The 26,500-nt window shown below is 40.6% G+C and overlaps 1 protein-coding gene across 1 annotated transcript in view; it reads left to right on the top strand.

Moving 5' to 3' along the window:
- MEIOB (meiosis specific with OB-fold) overlaps window positions 1–26,500 on the top strand; it is a 1,518,339-nt gene that overhangs the window by 851,598 nt on the left and 640,241 nt on the right. Inside the window, exon 8 of the mRNA XM_044088948.1 lies at window positions 13,721–13,816. Coding sequence (XP_043944883.1) covers window positions 13,721–13,816 — 96 coding nt within the window. The remainder of the gene's footprint in view (window positions 1–13,720; window positions 13,817–26,500) is intronic.

Here is a 26,500-nt window from a genome sequence, read left to right as displayed (position 1 = left end):
TGAGTGGCACACAGCTACAGTTATCCCATTCCACAAGGGGGGGATCCACCTTGAATGCCGGGAACTACCGTCCCATCAGTCTGACGAGCCTGACCTGCAAGGGCATGGAACGCATTATCATGGAACTTATAAACAAAGACATTGGCAACTTTCATACACTGGACCCCACTGAGTTTGGGTTTGTGAAGGGCCGATCTTGTCTCCTGAACCTGATTGACTTCTTCAGATCAGTCTCCAGAGCTGTGGATGAGGGTAGGGTGGTCCCCACAGCCTATCTGGACCTCGCCAAGGCCTTCGACACCATTCCCCACTCTGGAATCATAGATAAACTTACTAAGCTGGGCATAAATCCCTACATCACTCAATGGGTTGCCAAATGTCTTACTGACAAACCCAGACTGTTAAAGTAGCCGACTCCAAATCCAGCTCCAGACAAGTGAGAAGTGAAGCACCTCAGGGTTTAGTCCTGGGACCGCTCTTGTTTGGCATCTTCTACAGGCCAACACTAAGGGACTGTAGCTAATAAAGTTCGCAGATGACTGCAAACTGGGAGCCATTATTGAATCCCCAAATGCTTTGGATATTCTACAAAAGGGCCTTACAGAAATGGATGCTTGGTGCCAGAGCCATGGGCTTAAGCTTAATGCCAAGAAATGTATAGTTATCCCCTTTGGGAAGAAATACGTACCCATGAATTACCACATAGATGGCAGTACACTAAACACCGAAAGTGTGATGAGAGACTTAGGGACACAGGTGGACAGTGGTCTCACCTTCGATAACCGCATCGCCACAATAGTCAGTAAATCCTTCTATGTGGCACACCTCATCATCAAGGGCTTTTCATCCAGAAAAAAGGAGGTCATTGTCCCACTGTACTCATCCCTCATTAGACCCATTATAGAGTACAGTGCCCCATTTGGTATGTACCTCACAAGACATCTGCAACAGCTGGAAAGGCTGCAGAAATACCTCACTAAAAAAACACAGGCCTAAAGCAGATGCCCTATGCTGCCTGTCTAAAAAAACTCCAGCTATACTCTGTGGCATATCGTCTACTCAGAGGCAAGCTCTGCTTAACATACAAGGCCATGTCAAACCCTGAGCTTTTGGACAAGCTCCACTTAAAAAAAAATCCCAGTCTCTCAGGCTCGCATGCTCCAGGGATCTAAAGCTTGTCATCACAATGAACAAAACATGCTGGAGGGATAGGTTCCTGACCCAGAGACTTCCCATACTCTGGAATAGACTGCCCATACATGTCAAGCAGAGGGCCTCCTTGGCCCTCTTCAAAAGGAACTTTGATGATCGGATGGGAGATATGAAATTCACCCCAGGGATCACGTCAGTCGCCCTTCTAGACAGGAGTCCAGGGAAGTAAATATTGTGGGAAGAAATATCCAGGGAATTGTTATGGCTAGGCTTGTATAGGCCCTTAGGCTGATAGCGTAGTACCAACCTATGAACCACAGTAGTATTATTTTAAGGATCTTCCATGGACAAGATAGTCTCCTTCTATTGATCCATGTGCAGATAGACCTCTGAGTCCATTTTTGGCAGACCTTGGTCCCCAGCAGTCTCTTCAGTCCATTCAACTAAGAGTCTCATGGAGTCTGATGTTCTGAGGCTGGTGGATCAGCAACTGGCGGCGAGGGGATTTTCCTCCACTTCAGTTCCAAGCCTCCCTTGTTGTGGAACACTACAAACACATAAACCAACAATTATTCCTCCTCTGACTCCAGTTGTGATTTTAGAGCTCCTGGCACCGAAAGCCCTGGTTTAGACTGCTTTGGTACGAAACAGACCTGCGTCTCTGGCACTGCTCACAGCCTTGAACTCTTTGGTTCTGTCAGAACTGGAGACCTCCTGGGGCTGAAGCTTTGTTGTCAGTCCCGGGGGGTGTGGTTCCACTCCTTTTTTTCTGAGCTGTCCATGCTTCTTGGGGCTTTGGCACACGTAAGCTCGGCTCTGACTTTGGCTTTGGAGGTAGCTTCCTCAGTGCGGGGTGTGACCATGGTCCCAAGGGAGTCTGTCTCAGTTCTGGGCTCCCATCCCTCTATGGGGGGAACTGCCTTCCAAGTTATGGAGAGGGCCTTGTCCATTGTAGGCTCACAGCCTATGCCATCTTTGTCGGTCCAGCAACCTAGTCCTAGGGACAGAGGACACAGAAGCCTCAGGATACTACAGCAGTAGTTATGTCCTCTTCAGATAAGTCTCTGGCACATCCCACCGAAGAGGTACTCATGAAGAGAAAGTGCAAGAGGAAGCATTTGGACTCCCTTAAAGACTCTTACACAGAAGATACCAATTTCAGTGAAGGGGAAGGTTCCCCAAGGTCACCTCCAGTCATTTGGAGACATTTTAGAACTCATAAAGCAGAGGGAGTTGCTGGACATCCCATCAACTTTCTTCCATGGAGTTGGTATACCTGCAGGCTTTCTGTGCCCGACCTTCTACTTCTTGGATCTCTTCGCTCACTGAGGATATAATTAAACTGATTGATCAATGGGCATGGAAGATTCTGGATTCCATCAAGCCAATCCCTAAGAGACCAGACCAAATTTTGTCAGCCCTGGAGGATCAGCGACATTGGTCTGAAGGTATTCAAGTCGATGCTATGGTGGTTGCAGCAGCCACCAAGAAGGAACTCGCAGACGAGAGTCCCACTATCCATCCTCCTAACAAGGATTCTTGGACTATGGATAGATTTGGGAAGCTCGTATGTGCTCAGGTCCTTGAACTATATGGCACACATCACGAGACTCCAGTGAGACCTGATAAAGGAAATTTCAGACACTCTATCAGGAGCTGTAGCTGAGGGACTGCAGGACAGGATAGCTTCCCAGCTGGCAACCCTTGAGTCGATTTGTAATTTGTCCATAAGGCTCATGGCACATGCACAGAAACACAAATTCACCACCGGAGATGAAGTTACCTCCGTAACACACATAACTATAAAAATAAACCGAAGGTGACAAACACGGCTCAGAACATATACAATTTTCTTAAGTTAAAATTCAGTATGCACTTTCACATGGATCCACCATGCTTCCTCAGACTGTTAAAAAACAGTACAGCCTCACTCAGAATATATCCAAAACATCACCCATTAAGCAATTAAAAACCTTAGTAACCAATTAAGTCAAGGGCATGAAGAACATTTAGCATGCACACAGAAAATCTGCAAATTCAAAAACATCCTCACAGTAAAACTATACAATACATAATCCAACCTAACCATTAAACACAATATCTAAATATGCAAACTAAATAACCTAAAACATAAAACATAAAAAATATACAAAAATATTACAAAAACAAAAATGACATTGTAAACCATTAATTTCAGCAGACCTCTAACTACGACAGTTCATCACATAACCTACTTTCAATGCATTAATTTCCGATTTTTAAGAAATGGTTTAAGGCCAAATACCTAATTTAATCCAAAACCCTTATCTGCTTGCAGCCGGATAATCCAGCTTTGCTCAGCCATCTCTGTAGAATTCCTTATATCTCCCAATCTTCCATCTGCATACATAACTTGCAACACAGAAAAGCCAAAACTATGCTCACTTCCTGTCAACTGTGTATGTCTGGCCAAAGCACTTCTTTCATCTCCTATACTCACTAATTTTATCCCTCAAAGGGCGGTTGCACATGCAGCTGAAGGGATGACTATTGCAGCGAGTTCAGACATAGCCGTACGGTGACACGTCTGGATGCGCTTATGTGAATTTGTTGAGCCATTTAAGTCTTCTTTCGTCAATGCTCCTTTTGGCGGAACACCCCTTTCTGGCTCTGAAATTAAAGATACCCTTGCCAGATGTGAGAAGGATGGAAAGACCCTATCTGCCATGGGCATACGTTTTTCCACTCCTTAAAGGCCCTATTCCAGGAACTAGAGGAGTGGGAAACTATGGTTCAAAAAGTCCCAAGGGCCTTTCCAGGACTCACGTGGCAGTGACTCTGCCTGGGGAAGAGGGGGGAGTTGCAATGGAAGATGCTGTGCTAGTTTCAGAGGTGGCCCACATAATCAGGGTTCCAAGGATTCGTTCCCTGGTAACTTCTATCAACACTCCTGAACAGAGGCCAGATTGCTGTCCTCTGGAGGCAGTCAGGGCATGCTTATCCCTGAACCCCCCTGACTGGCTTCAAATAACATCTGATATTTAGTTGCAGAGGATTATATCCAGAGGTTACAACATTCCCTTTTCAAATTATCCCAATCATCCAAAAATATTCCCAGATGTTCCACCCAGTCATAAGGATGCAGCAGTTTTAGAAATACAAAAACTGCTCAACAAAAGAGTCAGCCAAACAGTCCCACCAGACCAGATAGGATATGGATTTTACTCAAGATTTTTTTTAGTGCCAAAGAAAATGGGACTGGGGACCGATTTTGGATTTCAGTGTGTTGAACAAATTGGTTCTAAATACCACATTCCAGATGGTCACAGTTCAGTCCATACTTCCATTTTTAGGAAAAGATGATTGAATGTGCTCTGTAGATCTTCAGAATGCTTATTATTACAAAAAAATAGACAAACTCTTCTGAAGATTTCTACACTTCTGACTGGGAACCAGTCTTTATCAGTTTAGAATCCTGTCCTTTGGTCACGACCACATCCCACACGGTGTGCATGGCAGTGGTAGCAGCCCTCTTCAGACTGACAGATTCTGGGTGTTTACGTATTTAGATGACTGGCTCATTACTGCAACCACCATTCATCTGCTACTACTGGCACGGGACTGTGTCCTTCAAATGTTCTCGTTACTGGGAATCACAGTAAACTATGAAAAATCTCATTTAGAACCAGCTCGACATTTAGAGTTCATTGGCGTAGTATTAGATACAAATACCTGCATTGCTTATCTCCTCCAAGAAAGGCTTCAGAGAATAAGACACCAAGTCAACCAGATCATTCACAACAGAACAATGACTGCAAGACTGTTATTACAGGCTGTAGGTTCTATGGCAGCTTCCATCACCTTGGTTCATCTTGCCAGGTTTCATATGCAAATTCTACAGTGGCTTCTAGAGTCACAGTAGACACTGTTGACCCATCCTCTGTCTCATCAACTTCTAATCACTAATTTATGCAAGAAGGACCTGAGTTGGTGGTTTCATTCCAAAGAGATTCTAACGGGCCATCCATTTTTTCTTCCTCCACCCCAAGCCATAGTGACCATGGATGCTTCCCGGATAGGGTAGGGGGCATTATCTGGGAAGCACAGTCCAAGGCACTTGGTCCCATTTGGAGGCCAATTTGCATATAAATGTTCTAGAGATGAGGGCAGTATTTTTAGTGCTGCAAGCATTCCAAGAAGTCCTTCCCTCGGGAATGATTGCAATCCAGTCAGACAACATGTCACTGGTTTGGTACATCAACAAGCAAGGGGGAATCAGATCTTATCCCCTTTGTTGAGAAGCTCTTAGGCTATGGCAGTGGGCAGTTCCATCCAGCTGCTTTCTTGTTGCAGCACACATTCCAGGGAGCTTCAGCATGGTTGTGGAGAAATTGAGCAGGTGCATTCTAATGCCTCACGAGTGGTCTGTCAACCCTTTGATGGCAGAAAAGATATTCTGTCAATGGGGCCAGCAGTGCTGTGATCTATTTGCGTCCCCCCTGAACAAAAAGTGCAGCTGCTACTTTGGTCTATGCACCTCCTGGGGGAGTCGTAGAGAGACCTCAGTTTCTGAAGAAAGCCAAAACGTCATTAAACGGAATCATTCTCATTGACCCATTTTGGCCTTGACAAATATGGTTTCCCTATCTTTGGCCTCACCTACTTCAGAAACCTTGGATACTGGACCCAGATCCAGATTTGCTGTCCCATCTGGATGGACTAATTCACCAGAACCTTCACAATCTCAAGCTCACTGCGTGGCTTCTCCAGTTCCCATGATAGCCAGGCATGCTACCCTTGCTGCCCTGTTCAGCAAATTGTCCTAGCCTGTCACAAACTTTCTACTGGATGATTATACAGCAGCAAGTGGCAAACATTTTCAAAATGGGCAACAGACAATAATCTTGATCCATATTCTGCACCAGTTCGTAAAGTATTGGAAATTTTAGCATCGCTTTTCGATGCAGGTGCTTCATCTTTTACTATTTTGTACATCTAACTGCAATATTAAATTTTCATAATGGTGTAAATAGTTATGCTCTAATATCCCACAAGCTTTGTAAATCCTTTCTGAAATGGACATTACTGCTCAGACCTCCATTCCAGGATCCCACTGCACCTTGTGACCTCACCCTACAGTTACAATCTTTAATTGCTTCCCGTTTTGAACCGTCAGCAAGTTGTGAACTGAAGTACTTATCTTGAAAGACCTTATTTTCATCGTTATTACCTCTGCTAGGAGAATTTTGGAATTACACACTTGATCTTGCAACCCCCCTCACCTGACCTTCCATAAAGATAGAGTGGCTTTAAGAACAAATCCTTCCTTTTTACCAAAGGCGGTTTCTGATGTACATATCAGTCAAACTATACATCTTCCCATATTCTTCCCAGAATTTTCAAATATATGTAAATATTGCCTCCATATGCTAGATGTTTACAGGCAGTTACATTTTTACCTTCACAGAACAAGAGAATTCAGAAAATCTGATCAGCTGTTTGTTTTCTTTTCTCCCACTGCTCTGGGCAAACCAGTTTCTAAGGTTACTTTGGCGAAATGGCTCAAAGATTGTATAACCTTCATTTATAACAAACAGTGCAACTGCTGGGACATATAAAAGCACATTCTACGAGAGCAATAGCCACTTCTGCAGACTTCCACACCAGTGCTTCTTTAGATGATAGATGTGCAGAGGCTACTTGGGCATCTCCTCATGCCTTTATTACTCATTGCAAACTGGATATGGTATCAAGGGGATGAGCATCATTTAGTTTTATGGTGCTCAGGAATATTCTTCCATGAGACTTCATACCATAGTGTTCCATCTGTGTTGTCAATCTTCACTTATCCTTGACATCCCCACCCACCTTTCCATTGCCCTTTTCAGGTTTCTTATTTCCTTATGGTTACAGATATTGTCTGTGATCTGTTATTTTTCTGTCTGTCACTGTATTATGCAAACTTGAGGGCACGAGCTGGAATAACGACTGAGTTGGTTCCGAAATTCGAAACCAAGCCCATTTTCAAGGATAAGTGAAGATCGACAGCACAGATGGAACATTATGGTAAGACATAACTTCATTTGTTCCTCCTTAGCCTGTTCTGCATCAAGAAATGTCTTTGATCCTCTAGGACAAATGCTCTGAAGACCACTGGATACAACAGCTTGAATCTCACACCTGCTTCTCAACATTCCCTGATTGTTGGGTTAAATTTGCTTCTCTTCTGCCTGATGTACAGTGAATTATAATTTCTGTAAACACTCTGCTGTCTTCAGTTTTAATACTTTGCCCTTCTGCTGCAGTATTGACAGGATCAACTCTTTCTCCTGGTATGATGGCATCTTTACTAATATAGGTCTTGACTGCTTTCTCATAGCCAGGTTTGGAGCATGCATGTGTGCCCTTTCATTTAACAAATCCTGCTGTGAAACACCAGTCCAGTTGCTTATTTGTGTTTTCATAAAATTAATACAGTCTGTTCCGTCCAATTTGTTTTGATGCAGCAGACAATCTCTGGTTTTCTCTGCTCGCTTTGTTTTCTAACTGTACTATTTTTTGAAACAGTTCTTTTTTTTTTAGAAGCTTCATACTCAGCCAACTTCATTTCAACCTTTGATTTTTGCAGATGTTCTTCATTCCACATTGCTGCAGTCCTAACTATTGGGTAGTCCGCTGTCCAGTCGGCCCGAATACCAAAGTATATGGCTGACGTTGGTCAGGGCGCATTAGACTGACGTCAGTACGTCAGGGTACTAATGCGCATGACCGACGCCATATCCTCAGTCTTTTTTGCCGCATGGTCCGATGCAGAAGCAATTTTGCGAGTGCAGGTTGGCGTTCTGAAAGTTTCTGAAGCCAGAGTTTCAGACCGAATCAAAGTTGGCTAAGTACCCGCTAGAATATTTTGGTTTTTCTTGTCTCAGTATTTAACCGGATGTCAGAAAAAGTGAATAACTGTATTTCTTGTGGGAAACAGATACCTCATAGGGATTACCATACTTTGTGTATACCTTGTTTAGGCCCTGAGCACGACGTTGTTGGATGCCGCTCTTGTGCTAGATTTAACAAACGCACTATTAAGAGAAGGTTAGACTGTGCCAGGTTAGTGTTTGGGAAGCGTTGTAATTATAAAATGCCGTCGGATGCTCCGACGCCGGCTTCGCTAAAAACGCAAGGACAAAACAGCAAAGCCTAGAGTGGAGGAACCGACAGTCCCAGACGCCGGTTCTTTAGAGGGCTCAGTGGAGCCGGAGGTTTTGCCAGGTGTTTCTTTGGAGTCTCAGGGAGAGACTTTACTGTTACAGGATGTAGCCTCTCAGGAAGTAGGCCAGGCTGAGGGGCTTCTCAGGTGGCTGTTCTTCCCTCTCTTCCTAAGGTGGTCAGAGCCTCCCTTCTGTTTCCAAGGCTTCTTTGAGGGCAGGCCGAGTTTTGCTTCAGTGGGGTTTCTCCTAGTACTTCAGGGTCTTTGCCTAAGAAACATATGCTTAAAATGGCAGAGGATTTGATTACTATGATAAGGGGTTCTATGCCCTCCCGATAAGAGGCCTAGGGTGGAATCTGAGTTTGAGAGTTTTGAGCAATGCTCGAGGCTTCTGAGTCTTCGGCTGAAGACTTGCAGGAGTACCCTCCTTATTCTGATTCTGATGTGGATGATTCTACTCCTTCAGCTTCCTCCTGAGGATTTTTCATTTTCAGAGACTCTGCATTCCATGAGGGAGCATTTTAAATGGGAAGGTCAAGATTTCTCTGATTCCAGGAAAAGGCTTAGGGAATTCTTGTTTTACCCCAGCACAGGCCTTTAGCTATACCTCCTGTTTTGAATGTGGTGGAAGATGTTTTTGCAGAGGCTTCCTTGAACTGATTCTTGCCTCCTGCCCCAGTTAAACCGGATAGGTATTATAGGGTGCCTGAAGCTCATAAGTATCTTTTAAGAGTCCTAGGGCAGACCCGAAACTGTCTCTCAGGGGCCTAAAGGTGTGAAGGCCTCAGTTGTTAAAAATCCTGTCCCTCCTGATAAAGAGGCAAGGGCTTTGGATAGATGGGGAAAGAAAGTGTATACTTCTTCCACTTTAGCCATGAGGGCGTTGAATTGTCAGTTTCACATGTTAAAATATCAGAATTATCTTCTTTCACAGTTGAAATCTAAGGTGATGCTCTGGAAGGTATTGAGTGTAAAGAGTTGCAGGATTTAGTTCATGTGTCTGAACAAGTGGGTAAACATTCCTTGCAATGTGGTTTTGATGCTGTGCAGGCCTCCTCCAGGGTGGCTGCCACTGGTTCTGTTCTTCGTAGGCACGCCTGGTTGAGAGATCAGAACTTAGCTGAGCATGTTAAGACAAGGATTTTGGATGCTCCTTTACAGTCTGATGTGTTGTTTGGTTCGCCTGTGGAAGCAGTTTTAAAGAAGATGGAGGACAAGGCTAAGTCTATGCAAACTGTTAAGGATTTTTGCAGGTGCAGCCTCCGAAGTTTAGTAGAAATTGGCCTGCTAAGGGATGGACTTATCCTGCTTATGATTCCCAGTCTAGGGGTAGGTCTAGACGTGGTAGGGGCAGAGCTCAAGGTGCTTTTAGGCCCAGGACAGGAGTTCACCTGCTCAGACTTCTGGTGAGGGCAGGGGTCAGTCCTTTCGTAAGCAGACCCAATGACCTGCCTTTACAGCTGCCAGTACCTTCTCGCCTGGCAGCACCTCTAGGAGGAAGACTGTCTCTTTTCAAAGAAAATTGGGATTTAATTACCCAAGACAAATGGGTTCTGGATATCATTCACCACGGTTACAGGTTTTATTTCCATACCTTGCCTCCTTTCAAAGGCATGCCAGACATTCCTCCTCTGCAAAGACAAGAGGCTCACAAGCAAATTTCTCAGTTACTCCAAATAGGGGCCATTCAGCCGGTTCCTGTGCCAGAAAGGGGCCTAGGATTTTATTCTCGCCTGTTCCTAGTACCAAGAAGGGGAACACGTGGAGACCAATTTTGGATTTATCTATCCTCAACACTTATCTGGACATTCCCAAGTTCAAAATGTTGACGTTACAACAGCTTTTACCTCTGCTGGGCAAGGATCACTGGATGGTAACTTTAGATCTCAAGGAAGCTTACCTTCATGTGCCTATAAGACTAAGTTGCAGAAAGTTTCTGCTGAGCTGGAAATTCTCATTATCAGTTCTCTGCATTGCCCTTTGGCTTATCTACTGCCCAGAGTATTCACAAAGGTTCTGGCTCCAGTGATAGCTTACTTCAGGCTAAAAGGAATTCAAATCTATCCTTACTTGGACGATTGCCTGATTCTGGCTCAAGAAAAGGAAGACCTTCTACAGCATTTGGAATATGTCATAGCAGTGCTAAGATGCCTAGGGTATTCTGTGAACGAAATAAAGTCCAGTCTAGTACCCTCTCAAGACATGTGCTTTCTGGGTGTGAGACTGAATACAGCAGCCCAGATGGCCTTTTTAACCCCGGACAAACAAAAGAATCTTCCAGTTACTTCCATCAACTATCTCTTCAGTCCGGCTGACTGCAAGGACAGTCCTTCAAGCCTTAGGGTTCATGGCATCTTAGATTCTGGTGCTTCCCAATGCCAAACTGCATATGAGGAAGCTACAATGGTATCTCAAAAATGTATGGACACAGCACTGCCAGGATTTGGACACTGTCATTCAAATAATACCTTGCATTCAAAAGGAATTTTTGTGGTGGGCTCAGGAATGTCACCTAAACAAGGGACTCTCTGTGACCCGGCCAGAGGCGAGTCAAATTCTAACGACAGATGCCTCAGACATTGCTTGGGGAGCTCATCTAAATGGAAAGTGGATACAAGACAAGTGGCCTGCCAGACTACAGCATCTACATATCAACATGAAGGAGATGTTAGCAGTCCAATTTGCATTAATGGCTTTCAAGGAGTTACTTCTTCCAGGGCAGGTGTTGATTCTAACAGACAACACAACTGTCATGTGGTACATCAACAAACAAGGGGAACACATTCTTACCCATTGTGCAGGCAAGCAATGATTTTATGGGAGACTGCGCTTAAGCTTGCAACTAACTCTTCAGGCAAGGTTTCTGCCGAGCACAGAACTCCTTAGCAGATGTGTTAAGCAGACAAATCATGGATCCCCACGAGTGAAACTGGATCTTCATGTATTTCAAAAGTTGACAGTGTCCTGGGGAACTCCAGACATAGATCTGTTCGCTTCTCCACTAAACCACCAGCTGCCAAAGTTTTGCACAAAGAGGTTTCATCACACAGCTTGGAATGTGGATGCTCTTTCTTTCAGTTGGAAAAATCTTCATGTGTATGCGTTTCCACCTCTGCCTCTTCTTCCAAAGGTGCTTCTAAAGGTCAGACAAGACAAGCCAAGGATGATTTTATTAGCTCCAGATTGGCCTCGGCAGCACTGGTACCCATTACTGAGGAGTCTGGTAAAGAAGCCTCCATGGCCTTTACCCTTGATTCCACATCTGTTGTCTCAGAAGGACGGTCGTCTGCTCAATGTCAAGCTTCACTCTCTTCATCTAACAGCCTGGCATATTCTGTTTTGAAAGACAGCAGGTCTCAACTTCCTCAACAAGTTTTAAATGTGATTATGGAAGCCAGAAGACCTAGTACAAGGAAAGTGTACGAGAAAATGGAAGAGATTTTTATTTTGGACTGCAGCAAAGAATTTGGAGATTTCAGAGCCTAATTTGAGTGTGGCTCTTCAATATCTTACTGAGTTATTGGACAAAGGTTTGTCTTTCTCTTCCATTAAGATTCATGCTGCAGCAATTTCAGCTCACTATGATTGTGACCCACCATTGTTTTCACATCCTTTGTTCAAGCAATTTCTTAGAGGGCAAAGAATATAAGACCCCACGTAGAGCTCCTACTCCTGCTTGGGATCTCAATTTTGTGTTGGAGAAACTTACTCTACAACCTTTTGAGCCTGCAGCTACTGCTGAACTGAAATACTTGTCATGGAAGACTGCTTTTTGTTGGCCATTACTTCTGCAAGAAGGGTTTCTGAGTTACAGGCCCTTATGGCGGTTGAGCCTTTTTGATTTTTAAAAAAGGGAAAGGGGGTACATATAAAAGCACATTCTACGAGAGCAATAGCCACTTCTGCAGACTTCCACACCAGTGCTTCTTTAGATGATAGATGTGCAGAGGCTACTTGGGCATCTCCTCATGCCTTTATTACTCATTGCAAACTGGATATGGTATCAAGGGGATGAGCATCATTTAGTTTTATGGTGCTCAGGAATATTCTTCCATGAGACTTCTTACCATAGTGTTCCATCTGTGTTGTCAATCTTCACTTATCCTTGACATCCCCACCCACCTTTCCATTGCCCTTTTCAGGTTTCTTATTTCCTTATGGTTACAGATATTGTCTGTGATCTGTTATTTTTCTGTCTGTCACTGTATTATGCAAACTTGAGGGCACGAGCTGGAATAACGACTGAGTTGGTTCCGAAATTCGAAACCAAGCCCATTTTCAAGGATAAGTGAAGATCGACAGCACAGATGGAACATTATGGTAAGACATAACTTCATTTGTTCCTCCTTAGCCTGTTCTGCATCAAGAAATGTCTTTGATCCTCTAGGACAAATGCTCTGAAGACCACTGGATACAACAGCTTGAATCTCACACCTGCTTCTCAACATTCCCTGATTGTTGGGTTAAATTTGCTTCTCTTCTGCCTGATGTACAGTGAATTATAATTTCTGTAAACACTCTGCTGTCTTCAGTTTTAATACTTTGCCCTTCTGCTGCAGTATTGACAGGATCAACTCTTTCTCCTGGTATGATGGCATCTTTACTAATATAGGTCTTGACTGCTTTCTCATAGCCAGGTTTGGAGCATGCATGTGTGCCCTTTCATTTAACAAATCCTGCTGTGAAACACCAGTCCAGTTGCTTATTTGTGTTTTCATAAAATTAATACAGTCTGTTCCGTCCAATTTGTTTTGATGCAGCAGACAATCTCTGGTTTTCTCTGCTCGCTTTGTTTTCTAACTGTACTATTTTTTGAAACAGTTCTTTTTTTTTTAGAAGCTTCATACTCAGCCAACTTCATTTCAACCTTTGATTTTTGCAGTTTTATCAGTTCATCTGAATACCTAGTTAAAGCATCTTCTATTTTTCCAGCCTTTTGTTATTTGAGTTTATACATTCCATCCATGTTTAATTTAGTGTAATCACCTCTGAGTATATTTGATTTATTTTACTTCTAAATTACTGGAAACCATCTCTTTAACCAAATCTGGAGCTTGTGCTACTTTTTGCTGAACAGCTGCAGAATCATTCACAGGCACTGTTTTATCTGCACTTTTTCTGGTTGATTTTCTGTCAGGTTTTCCAAATTTGTTCTTTGCTGTCATCCAGGCACTGTACTTAAGATCTAGTAATTGAATTTTACCCAAATAAGTTTCAATGGCACCCCCTTTTCTCATTTTCTGTTTTCACATAGGAAGAGCTAAAGTTAAGCTGTTGATCAGTGTGCAGCCATTTTAGAAGTCTTATCATTTTATTCTGGTTGATCATTACTGTGCTATTTTTGCAGCAATGAACTAAAATAATCTATTGCATTTTCCTTTACAGTAATATTTGCTTCAGATATTAGAGTTGGCTATGACAGTTACAGGCACTGCATGACTGCAACAATAATCTCAAAATCCATAGTGACAACTAATCCAGGTACATTTTGTTTAAGATATGCACTTACTCTTTTTTCTCTTTATCTTATAGTTGAGCTTGTCTGTTTTTATGCATATGTACGTGTGTGTGTGTGTGTGTGTGTGTGTGTGTGTGTGTGTGTGTGTGTTTGTGTGCTCGCATCAACCAACTCTGTATTACATTACCACATTTAATAAAGGAGAAAAGTTTTTCTAGGTGTTAACTTTTGTCATTGTTATCTGTGTGTGCTGCAGTGTTGTCTATTTTTGTTTGATTCATCTGCTTTATCTGATCTGATCTGTCCCAGAGTGCCTTTGCCAGACCCAACAGTACAAGTGACTTTGACTCCGTCTGGTTCCATTCCTCTTTTGGCTCCAATATGTTTGGATCCAGAGGAGACTTGAAGCCAGAGCTTTGGCATAGTGACTTCCAGGGAAGGATTGGCACCAAAGATGATGAAGCCATCTCTTCCCCTTGGGGCCTTGGCTCTCGATAGCTAGGTGTCAGTATAGGTCTCAGGGTCAAGACCCTTCACTTCTGAGCTTTCCTTTCTGTCTGCACACACAAGGGCTCCATCTGAGATTATGGCATCCTTGGCCTTTGAATTTTCTGAGTGGGTCTTTTTGATGCTGAGGGAGAAGGTACATCCATTCATTTCGGTTCCACTTGAACTGCAAAAAGAATCAGCTTCTACTTCCCATCTCCCTTTCAGACAAGGAGAGTGGGTCCTACAGGCTTCCCAGGTTGCTTGCTATATTAGCTCCCAGTCTGATTGAGAACCTTCTGACCCTCCCCCAGAACCAGTTCATAAAAAACAGACATGCAAGTAGAAGCACTTAATCTTCTCTAGAGACTTTCACAGAAGATACAGACTTGGATGAAGGTGAAGACTCCTCCAGGTCCCCCTCTGAAGACGTCACCTTTGGCAAGATCCTCGAATTGATGAAGCAGAGAGAGAGAGAGAGTCCTCTAACAGCCTTTCTCCAGATGAATCTGTATTCCTGGAAGCCTTTGGTTCTGACTAATCTTTGTCCTGGGTGGTACCACTTGTTGATCCAATCACTGACTTGATGGCTTGATGGGCATGGAAGGACTCTGACACAATGGAGCCCATCCCTAAAAAAACATGATAGAATTCTGTCAGCACTGAAAGAATGGAACACTGGAGAAAAGGTCCATCAGTGGATGTGATGGTGGTAGTTGCAGCCACAAAGAAGGAACTATCGGAGGAAAGATCCTCAGTTCATCCCCCTAACAGAAAGTATAGGGCTGTGGATCCGTTTGGGAAATGGATGCATGCTTCAGCAACTTCTGCATTTAGAGAGCTGAACTATTTAGCCTACATTACCAGATTTCAGAGAGACCTGACCAAGGCAATTTCCAAGTCTCTTCTGGGTATCTTGCATGTGGATGTTCAAAAGACGGAGGACTCCCATCTTTCTACCCTCCAGTCTTCTTCCTGGGTGGGTAGCCATGTGGCTGCTTTCGAATGCAGCTGATGGCATGACCAGAACAGCAGGCATCGGCATTGCTATCCATTAGCACATCTAGATGCATCTGTTTGATACAACTGAAAGCTTAAAGACTTCTTTTGTTAATGTCCTTTTTGACGGGTCCACTTTATTTGCACTCAAAGTAAAAGACACACTGACCAGGAGTCAACAAGATGGTAACACTCATTCTGCAGTGGTGATTTGGTTTTCCACCACTCAGGGAACCTATTCTAGTTAGTGGGCTGGGAACAAGATGTAGTTCCAAAAGTTGCAGAGCTGTTATTAAGACACTGCTAGTGATAGTCCAACTCATGGCGGAGGAGGAGGCAGCAACAATGGCTGTCACCCTAGAGGCAGAGGCAGACTGCACAATTAAGGCTTTTGCAGTCCTTTTCCCAATAAGCTCTTCTAATGCCCCAGAAGGTTTCCAAGCTGCTGCATTCTGCAAACAGTCAGGGGTGCTTATCTTTGCACCCACAAACCTGCAAAACATAACTACAGATCCATGGGTTTTTAAGATAATTTCCAGAAGACATTCCATACCATTTTCCCTTCCTCGTAGAGAGGAATATGCGCTTACCCCATATGTCAAGAACCCATTAGAGTCTGGCAGTGGATGCTATCTTCTCACAGCGTTCTGATAGCAAAACATATCCTGTGTTTATCTAGTGTACTAGCAGTGACAACTTTAATTTTCGGTCACTGGGGTCAACCTTGCTGTAACTTGTTTGCATCCTACCTAGACAACAAATGCAGCAGTTACTTTCCTTGATCCTTCCGCAGGGACAGTACTGAGGGATACTCTAGTCCACAGTTGGCCCCAGATCTCCTGTATGCCTTGCTCCCATTTTCTTTGATAAACAAATTCATATAGAAATCAAGAATGTACAAGGCCAAATTGATCCTCATTACCTCTTTTTGGATTCAACAGCCGTGGTTTTCCTTCCTGTGGCCTCTACTAGTACATCTTCCATGGATTTTAAACCATTTTCCAGACCTACTAACACACACAGGGCTGCCTTCTCTAGACCAGAAAACCATGAAACTGGCCACATGGTTCTGCCATTTCTAACATGAGCCAGAAATGCCAAGCTCGCCCCTTCGATTATTCAGATCACATTAGCTTGCCAAAACAGTCTACTACCAGAATCTACCATAGCAGGTGGAAGAGATTTTTCATTTGAGCTGTGTCAAGGGGTTTAGATGCCTTCTCTGCCCTTGTTCCTTCCGTTCTTGAATTCCTTTCAGATCTTTTCCTCAATGCCTCCAGTTACTCTACTGTCAAAGTGCAAATGTCAATAAACCTTAAATTTTCACATAGGTCAGAATGACAATTTGGTGGCTTCCTTACAAGTTTCTAAGGTGTTCTTGAAGGGAGCCTTTCTTTTATGACTACCTGTCAGAGACCCTGTACCACCATGAGACATTACCATTATGTTACAAGCCTTAATTTAACTTCCCATTGAACCAGCAGGATCAGTCAACTTAAAATTTGTCTGTCTTGGAAATCAGTTTTTCTGGTAGCAGTCACCTCAGCCAAGTGGATTTCAGAGATGTAAGGCCTTTCCTGTAAGCCCCCATATTTGGTGTTTCACAAGGATATAGTTCATTTAAGAACTAATGCATCTTTCATTTCCAAGGTGGCATCCGAGACCAAATTAAATCAATCAATAAACCTACCAGTCTTGTTTTCTAAGGTTCTCAAACAAAGGTTAATACATCCTTCATATGGTGGACATTCATCATCATTTTAGGTTCTACCTTCATAGGACCAAGCCGTTCAGGAAGTCAGATCAACTGTTTATGGCATTCTCAAAACCTGTGCTGGGCAAAGCTTTTTGTTTACAACAAAAAAGGTTTATCGTTACAATCTAAACCTAAGGCTCATTCTCAAGGTTAGTGACCACTTCAGCAGCTTTTGCCAGTAGGTTACGTACTGATGATGATATTTGTGCAGCATCTACTTGGTCAACATTTCATACCTTTATATCTCACCACAAGTTTGATGAGCAATCCAGGTTACACTACTCCAGTTTGAGCATCTGTCCCATAGTTGATCAGATGAAAATAGACAACATTGGATATAAAAGTACCTCCCTCCCTGTTGTCCACTTCCAAACTGACACTAGTGGGCTTCTGGTGACCGAGTTGTTTCTGGCATACTCTGTCTGTGAGCAGATTTTGTGTGAATGTGTATGTGTGTGTGTATGTATGTATGTATATATATGGTTCCCTATCAGAAGCCTGAAACACTATAAGCTTGAAAATCAAAATCCTGAAACCAAAAGCCTGAAAATTCAAAATCCCGAAAACCCAAAATCCTGAAACTCAAAATCCTGAAAACACAAAATGGACATACTGACGTCATTGTGGCTTTGCTATTGTTAGCCCTGTGGTGTTAGGTCATGCGTTGGGTTCAGGTGAGTGTGCGGTTGGTTTTATGTTAGGGTTAGGGCGCAGGTTAGGCATGTATGCAATAGTGACAAATATTGGAGTTAGGGGCGGTTTAAGTGAGTTAGGGTTAGGGCGCGGGTCAGGTGAGTGTGCAATATTGACGGACCTTAGGGTTAGGGTTAGGGTCAGGGTCAGTTGGTAGATATTAGTGTCTTTATAGTGACATATTAGCATTATTTGTGTTTTCAGGATTTTGAGTTTCAGGATTTTATAGTGTTTCAGGCTTCTGATAGGGAACTATATATATATATATATATATATATATATATATATATATATATATATATATAGATATATATACACACACACACACACACACACACACACACACACACACACACACACACACACACACACACACACAACTAAATTCTGTGGTATGTTTGAGAGCAAACTTGATCTGAGGTACAAAGGTGGAGTTCAGGGAATTATGGGTAGGGGAGGAGTCAGAATCTGAAGTGCTTCAGATTTGGTGCCGAGGTCAGATCCAGTTGAATCTGACAACCCATTGTTGAACAGGATGAAAAATCAGACCACATGGATCTGTCATTATGGTAGGTACATAACATTTGTTTATGTTATATCAAGGTGAATAATGTTTTGGTCAGTATTTGTAAAATAGTGGCTTTGATATGAGGTGAACTGAAAAGGTGTTAATAGTGAGAATGCTGATTCAGAGCAAAAAAAATAATACATTTGGAAGCTTGGGCAGTTTTTCATAAGCCCAAAATAATATTATTCTGACATAAACAAGTTTCAAAATTATTTTAAGCTATTTAGTAACAAAAAGTACCTGGCATGTATTCTTATAACAGTATAAAACACAGCAGGGTTTCAGGTTCTTGTTGCTAGGACTACAGTGTTTACCTTAGCTCTATGCATTATTTTCATACCTTTTTTTATTATAGGTTTCATATTTGCCAGACCCCAGATTCTGCTCAGTTCAGGGAGTATTGTTCATTAGCATTTAGGGAAAAAATGAAACAAAAAGGACATTGACATACCATTTTTGTCTTAGAACCAAAGGAAGAAACAAGAGTGCAGCTCTGGTACTGGAAGGAAACAGCGGCTAATAACAGCAAAACAACCAGCAAATCAGCCACCCAACTTAAAACTTGTCTAAGAATATGTTTAATACCAAAGGTAGGATAAAAACATCCACAGTTTAACGCTTTCATCTGGAACACTAAGACATCATCAGAACTATGAATGTACTGCTTGCGGAAGCCATTTTAAAACTTAAATGAGAAGGCACACCTCCCATGTAAACCAGTCACAACTTGTTGTAGCTGAAATCAGTGTGAAACAGAAAAAAATAAAGTAACAACACTCACTACTATGCTTTCAGGTACTGTAAATATTACTTCTATTTTTGGATATCACATTTACAATTTTACTTGCATGGTGGTAGGGCCCAGAGCACCATAGTTTGTTTCTGAAGGGGTTTAAGTTCATCCCTTCCACTATGGCCAGGGTGGATGACACTCTCCTTGACTTAAAATTGTTTACCAGAAAGCCTAATTTTCAAGTACTGTTTGGGGGAGAAGTTAGTTGTAACACCTGACAAGTTTAAGAGGAAAAGTACGGCAAATCCCACTTTATACCTAGTTATCACTGTTTTTGAGAAGCAATGTGAAAAAGAAATACGCCCACTGTTGCAAAACAATACAAACAAATTTTCTAACCTTTCGATTAAAGAAAAACAGCTTCTTCAGCAATTTACTTAACAATATTAGGGGCCTGGTTATTTTGGACAGTGCTGACTACTCTGAGCGTATGTTACATCTTCTGCATGATGATTGTATGTACAGTGTTGTTTCCACAAATGAAATCGATATAGCCCACGAGGTCATTAATGTGGCACTGGATAAGTTGTTGTTTTTTTGTAAAATTCCACATTGCTTATATGACTTGCCTAGAGTGGATTTTCCTAATATTCCAAAGATTTTTGGTATTCCCAAAATCCACTCCAGTCCATCTGTTACCCCCTTATGTCTAGTTGTAACTGCTAGTTACAGAGCCTCTGGCCAAGTTTATAGACCAAAAATTGAAAAACCTGTTTGTTTTTTTCTCCTACATTATAGGATTCTCATGGGACCTTCTGGATAAACTGAAGGGAATACTGGCAAAAGATGAATTCCTTTTGGTTACTTGTGATGTATAAAGTTTATTTATGCTAATACCCCACAACGTGAGGTTGGAGTGGTTCAGAGAGATTGTAAAATTATTTGGCTTACTTTTCTGAAACAGATTATAAATTAGTTAGTGAGCTCAGGGACTTGGTGTTAAACAACAACTTTCTGACCTTTGAGGGTGAATTTTACAAGCAAACTCTTGGAGTGGCTATGGGGGCCGCATTGGCCCTCATGTTCGCAAATGCTGTCTTATTAAGATGGGAATTAGAATCACTATTTAAACTTTCCCTCTTTTCCAAATGTGCTGGCTACTTCAGATACCTCGATGATTTACTTATCATTTGGGAATGAAGTGTCGATGAACATGAAGAATTCATTCTACAATTACAAGCCAGCAACTCTTTTTTAAAGTTTATATATTCCTTTGAACATGACCAGAGTAATTATCTTGACGTTGATATCAGAAAAGGAGTTAATGAAGAATTCACTACCAGGATTTATAGGAAGTCCGCTTACTGTAACATGTTCTTTTTTTCACCAGTTGCCACCCCTTCCATCAGAAGAGGGGGGTGGTTAAAAGTCAATTTATCAGAACTTCTCGGTTGACCTCTGATGACTTAATGTGTCTTGAACAATTCAATATTCTAAGATCCATGTTTTTGGACCATGGCTATCCCCACCACTTCTGGATTCAATCAAAGATGAGATATAGGCAGAGAGAAACACTAAATGTGCCCCCATTATCAAGAAAGGGCTGAATCAGCTCGACAAGAAAGACAATCAAACAGGCTTTAATGGGCAACCTAATATGGTCCTGCTTTACACTTTGGATGTCAAGGACATTGAAAAGATTTGCAGAAGATCTGGTTCTTGCTACAGTTTGATGAAAGCATCAAAGAGTTTTTTCTACACCACCTTTTACCTATAAAATAAATCTAGCATAATATCCCTTCTTGAAAAACCTATTGATCATTGTGACGCCTCAGCGTTGGCCCAGTAATCAAGGAGCCTCAATCCTCACCACTGGCAACAGTGGGGAACGTACACACTGGGGGTATGACAAGTACACACACAGTAAAGTGCAATTTCCCTTAAGAGCACACAGAGGTCACAGTCAGTCTAGGGTTGGTTTCTCCCTCTTTATCTGGATCCCCAATAAGACTCCTTACTGGCACAGCTATAGAGTTGAGATCTCAGCTGAGTGGCCAAGCTAAGACCTCCAGCACCCTCTCTGTCCAACTAGTGCTTCTTGTCCCTGCCTAGGTAGCTGCCACAGACACACTTTTGAGATTTGATTTATATACAAACACACACATAAACCTGAGGAAGGGTGGCGCAAGTTTACAAGCTATGCCTCATTTTTTTCAGACTATAAGGTAGTTTCAGCTGCCACCAGCCACTACTTATCAGCTACTTAAGGCCCTCAACAAAGGGTGTCTATTCCTACTGTGTAATGTTACTATTAATCCAAATGGTAGTCTGACCAAGAGCAAGGGTATTTAGGTGTGGCCTGTACAGTGTCACCCAAAGACATATGCAAGTACTCTCAGAGTGTAAATATGTCTCACATATATCAGCCACAGAGGTAGGTTTAAATATATTTAATAATAAATTATAAAAGAACAAGAGAATACTCAGTAAACAAACATAGTTACTTCAGAGTTCAAAATCACAGGAAATATTTAAAACAACATTGCAGGACAGTCTCAAATAAATGCAGAAAGCATCTAAAGTAATCTTTACTATATTCTTAACTAAATAGTTAACTTATTTACAGCAAGGCAAGTGCAGATGGTGGTGATGAGTGGATGTTCTTGTTAGGTCAGTGAAAAAGTACAAAATGCCCAGTCTCTCTCTCACAGAGTTCTTAAATTAATATCAAATATTACTGCTGGGTTAGTTTGGAAGACATCACGTTTTGTCACCTGACTTTAGTTCCCAAGCTACCCCATTTGTCAGAAAGTACAAGCATTTTTAGTATCGCTTTGTGCAAAATACATATCTGTCAGATGTTTGCAGATCCTAAAAGTCATAAAACAATAAAACAGTTCTACATCTCAAACCTAGTAATTACTTCTCTTCCAAGACAATCCAAATAACGTCTAGCTCTAGACACAGTGTTTGTTGCACTGAAACTGAGAGATAACTTTTATAGCACAATCATAAAATAGTTTAGTTTCAACTTATTTTCTTAAAGTTTTGCAAGTTAACCATTTATGCCCCAGTTTCTACTGTTAAAACATATACAGTTACACAATTACAATAGTTTATATACATTTCTATTCCAAGCCAGCAGGACATGCTGTGGTTACATTTAACTCAGTACATAATATACAGTTCTGTATAAATCATATCAATATTCACAAATGACATAGAATTATTTACAAAATTCCAGATAGCTGGGCTGGCAGTATGACAATAATAAGGTATTTTTATCTACTAGGAAATGTGGGCATTGGCATCAGTGCCCTTGCATAAACACGTTTCAATGGCACCTAGATTTGATTCTTCTGTGCATGTTGGAGTTTACAGTTGCTTTTCTCAGAGTTATTTACCTGGCTACGTTTGCATCTTGTCCCACTTTCTATGTGGGAAAAACTAAGAATGCTCTGAATAAGCGTATCTCTCAAAATGTTTACAGTATTGCACTGGCCAGGCATTCCATTGTTTGTGCCAAATTCATCAAGTTTACATTTCTGTTTTTTGAGCAAATACAAAATTCCGCTTTTGTAGGAGACTGGCAGAACAAACTGCTTTGCAGGGAAATGTCATGGCAGCTTAAGCTGGATGCTACCAGCATTCTTGGTTTAAATTACAGTATTTCTGTCAGCAGTGAACTAAAAACAAGAGCCAGTAGAATATGATCTTGTGTCTCATCAAACATTCTTTCTTTAGTTATTTTTTGCCTAGTTTGTATTTATGTGTTTTGGTTCAGGTTTTAAAAGTTTTGACTTATTTTTAGTGCTACTTTATTTTTTTCTGTTTCAGATTTTCAGCTATAACAATTTGTGACAGGTTTACATGGGAGGTGTATCTTCCACAAGCAGTATTTCATAGTTCTGATGATGTCTTGGTATTACAGACAAAAGCGCTAAACTCTGGATTTTTTTAACCTACCTTTGGTATTAGACATATTCTTCAAGTTTTGAGTTTAGTGGCTGATTTGCTGGTTGTTTTACTGTCATTTTTGTCTTAGAGTTGATTTCAGATATTACACAGAGGTCCCATCTGCCTGAGTTGATACTAGCTCAGTTGAATTTAAAGAATGTCATGGCACTTACTGAAAAAAAAGATAGGGTAACTTCTCTTCTACTGTGGGCCAAATTACCTCTTGTCAGTGTGAATGCCACTTTAGGTGTCCCCTGAAAATATGTCTTAGGCTTAGTGGGTTTAACCTGAGTAACAGAGGTAAATCAGTAAATATTATCATACTAACAGTCAGAAGTAGGGTTGGTAGCTCCTTTTTTGCATGATGTTGTCATCTGGTACACAGAATGCTTTCAGTGACAGTTGGCTGCAGATATAGCACTTACTGGATATACCGAAGTAGGTAATCGGACCACTGAATAAATTTAGGGCTGACACACAAATTCAGTGATACCAGAAGCATTTTGGTTTGTGTTTGTTTTTTTATGCTTGTAGTGCAGAACAAATCTGTGAAATATGACATAATTTTTGTTCGAAGGAGAGCTTTACTAAATTCAGAAAGTAAGTATGAATGAAATTGTTTTAAGAAATGCTTTGAGTGAACTCTGTGCTAGAATTCATTCTTTGGAAAAAGCCAGAGACATAGATGAGTTTTAGACTGAAGGATATGGAAGTATGGTTAGATTTATTTACTAAACAATGTCAGTTAGTGCGCCACAAACATTATAAAGATTCAGAGAAATAAAGATTCTACAGAAGATTATTTTTTTTCTGGTGAAACTGGGCACTTAGAAATTGTAAAAAGGAAAAGATGTGATCTTTTTTCAGAAAGAGGACATTTAAAGAGGTATAATATTTTAAATAATTTTTGATGGACTGTCCTAACATAAAAGACCAAATGATAATGGAAAATGGAATTGTAAATGTGATTACTGGTACAAATGATGATGCTGTTGATAGCACACATGATGAAGGGGGCTAGGATGATATTTTCAGTGCATGCAGTAAAGAAATAAATAATGTAGTAGACAAAACATTGGACACGAAGGAAGGTAATAGAAATAAATGAAGGTGATAGAAATACACTGGCAGTTAAAGTGTATTTGGAGACTGATAGTTCAATGCAGAATAAATTTGAAACTCTACAAGTAAAATCTGATAAGGTAATGGAAGAGGAGAAGACGAAGAATCATGTAAGTGGTTCAGACGCAATATAGAAGAGTGCTGGTGCATGAAAGAGAAAGATGAAAAACTTTAGGAAGGTCAAATACAAAAAGTGAAAGAGGGTTGGAGAGCTCTGACTTTAAATGTCAGTAGTTTGAAGAGTTTCATACAAACAGTTATACACTGTGTTAAAAAACAATGGGTAGACATTTGTTTTTTGCAATGCACCATATTGTATGTAAATATATATCTCCACACACACACACACACACACACACACACACACACATATATAATATATGTATATGGGTCTACTTCAAAAGGTCAAAAATCCATATACTCGAATTACAAAACATCGAGACCATAACAGCGAAAAATCCGTTTAATTGAAAGCTTAAAATAACGAAACCCAGAACATTGAACTATATAACTTACTAGAAGTCCAGTCTTCGCTTAAAGAAGCCCTTCTCTGTCTAAAGACAGTGTACACTAAATATTGGCAGTTTGCACCCCCATGTGGAGGAATGTGCCCCCACACTCCCTCTAAATTATATATACCAACTCCGAGATCGCACTACAGTGAGAAAAGGGTAAATTTCCCGATCCTCACTGCCCTGCGATCTCCATTTCAAACCGCTGATAATAAATAAACCAAATAAACCATGCAAATATCACCAACAATTCATCTCACCAAATGAAAACTATAAAAGAAAAAAATGCATACGCCAATGTTTAAATCTTTCCAATGTGTTATATATACATGTGTATGTTATATATACATGTGTATATTTATATATATGTGTATATATATATATATATATATATATATATATATATATATATATATATATATATAGGTTCATAGGTTGATACTAGGATATATATATATATATATACATCTGTGTGTGTGTATGTATGTATGTGTATATATATATATATATATATATACATGTGTATGTATGTATGTATGTATATATATATATATATATATATATATATATATATATATATACATACATATATATATATATATATATATATATACATACATATATATATATATATATATATATATATATATATATATATATATAAAAGCACTTACTTTTTTTAGTTTTAAGATATATATGCTTTACACTGTAACAAGATAAAGATAGCTGGATTAAAGCAAGTTTAACTAAATATAATGTGATCTTGGGCTGCTGGGGTGGGGAGTGGGGTGTAAATGTGTACTGATCATATTATAAACTGAGAACTGGAACATGAACAACTCCAAAATCCAACCCATGCCTCAGAACCCCTGCACCAGATACACCAGTCTGAGTGTAACTATTCACTACTGTCTAGTTGTTAACAATTGAACAACACAGTGGATTGTAAAACAGTCCACTAATTTTATTAAATACAATTCAGTATGAGCACATCAACTAAACGCTTTTGCCCATTATTAATTGTGGTGTTTCATCAGAGTTGGTAGGCTACTCACATGTAGTCCTTTTAAAACTACAAACTCCTCCCCCTCAATTACATCTGCATAATTGAAAATCATTCTGTCATTAAACCATACAAATAGTTAATGCTCAATAACTTCTTCATAAGTATAAAATCGTATATATCAAATAAATATTTTATATCAAATCTTAGATTTTTAATATTACAAAGAATGTATAAAATACCCAGATTCGCAATACAAAACATAACTATGAACATAAATATAAATAAAAAGCCCATGGAATGTTAAAAGCAAAACATGGATATATGTATATTTTTGACCCCCTAGAAATCCAAGGAATTCATTTTGCGTATGCATGCCATGGATAGTGAATCATTCAACTCAAATGATACAGTGGCGTCGATTCTTCATTGCCACTGCAATTCCTTGACTTTTTTTTTTAATCTTCTAAGGTCCTCCCTTCATATCTTGTTCAATGGTGGCTGTTGCAAACAATTCAAATGAATGTCCCTCCCACTCTTGTATTTGTCTTTATAAATCATTACACTGTTCCTTAGTCTTATTAGTCTTAATATCATGGAGATGTTCATAAATTCTGTTCTTAAGGGCTGTCTCTGTCTTGCCTTTATAAAAACAGGAACAGTTTCTGCATTGAGTTATGTATACTGTCTTCTGTGCCATACAATTCCAGTTACAGTACTTAGAGCTCTTGACCTTTCCAAACCTATAAATCTGGATAGATTCACTTAATGGAGAGGCAGTATTTGCTTTTCCCACATTTAAGCATTCCAGTCCTGTTGCATCACTTCATGAAGTTTTTTCCCATCCTTTCAATAAAATTTTTAAGGTACCAATCCTT

The sequence above is a fragment of the Protopterus annectens genome, chromosome 12.part0 (genome assembly GCF_019279795.1).
Source record: "Protopterus annectens isolate FY-2018-M chromosome 12.part0, PAN1.0, whole genome shotgun sequence".
Classification (NCBI taxonomy): Eukaryota; Metazoa; Chordata; order Ceratodontiformes; family Protopteridae; genus Protopterus; species Protopterus annectens.
The sequence above is the reverse complement of the archived record's forward strand: the minus strand, read 5'-3'. Positions and strand labels throughout refer to the sequence as shown.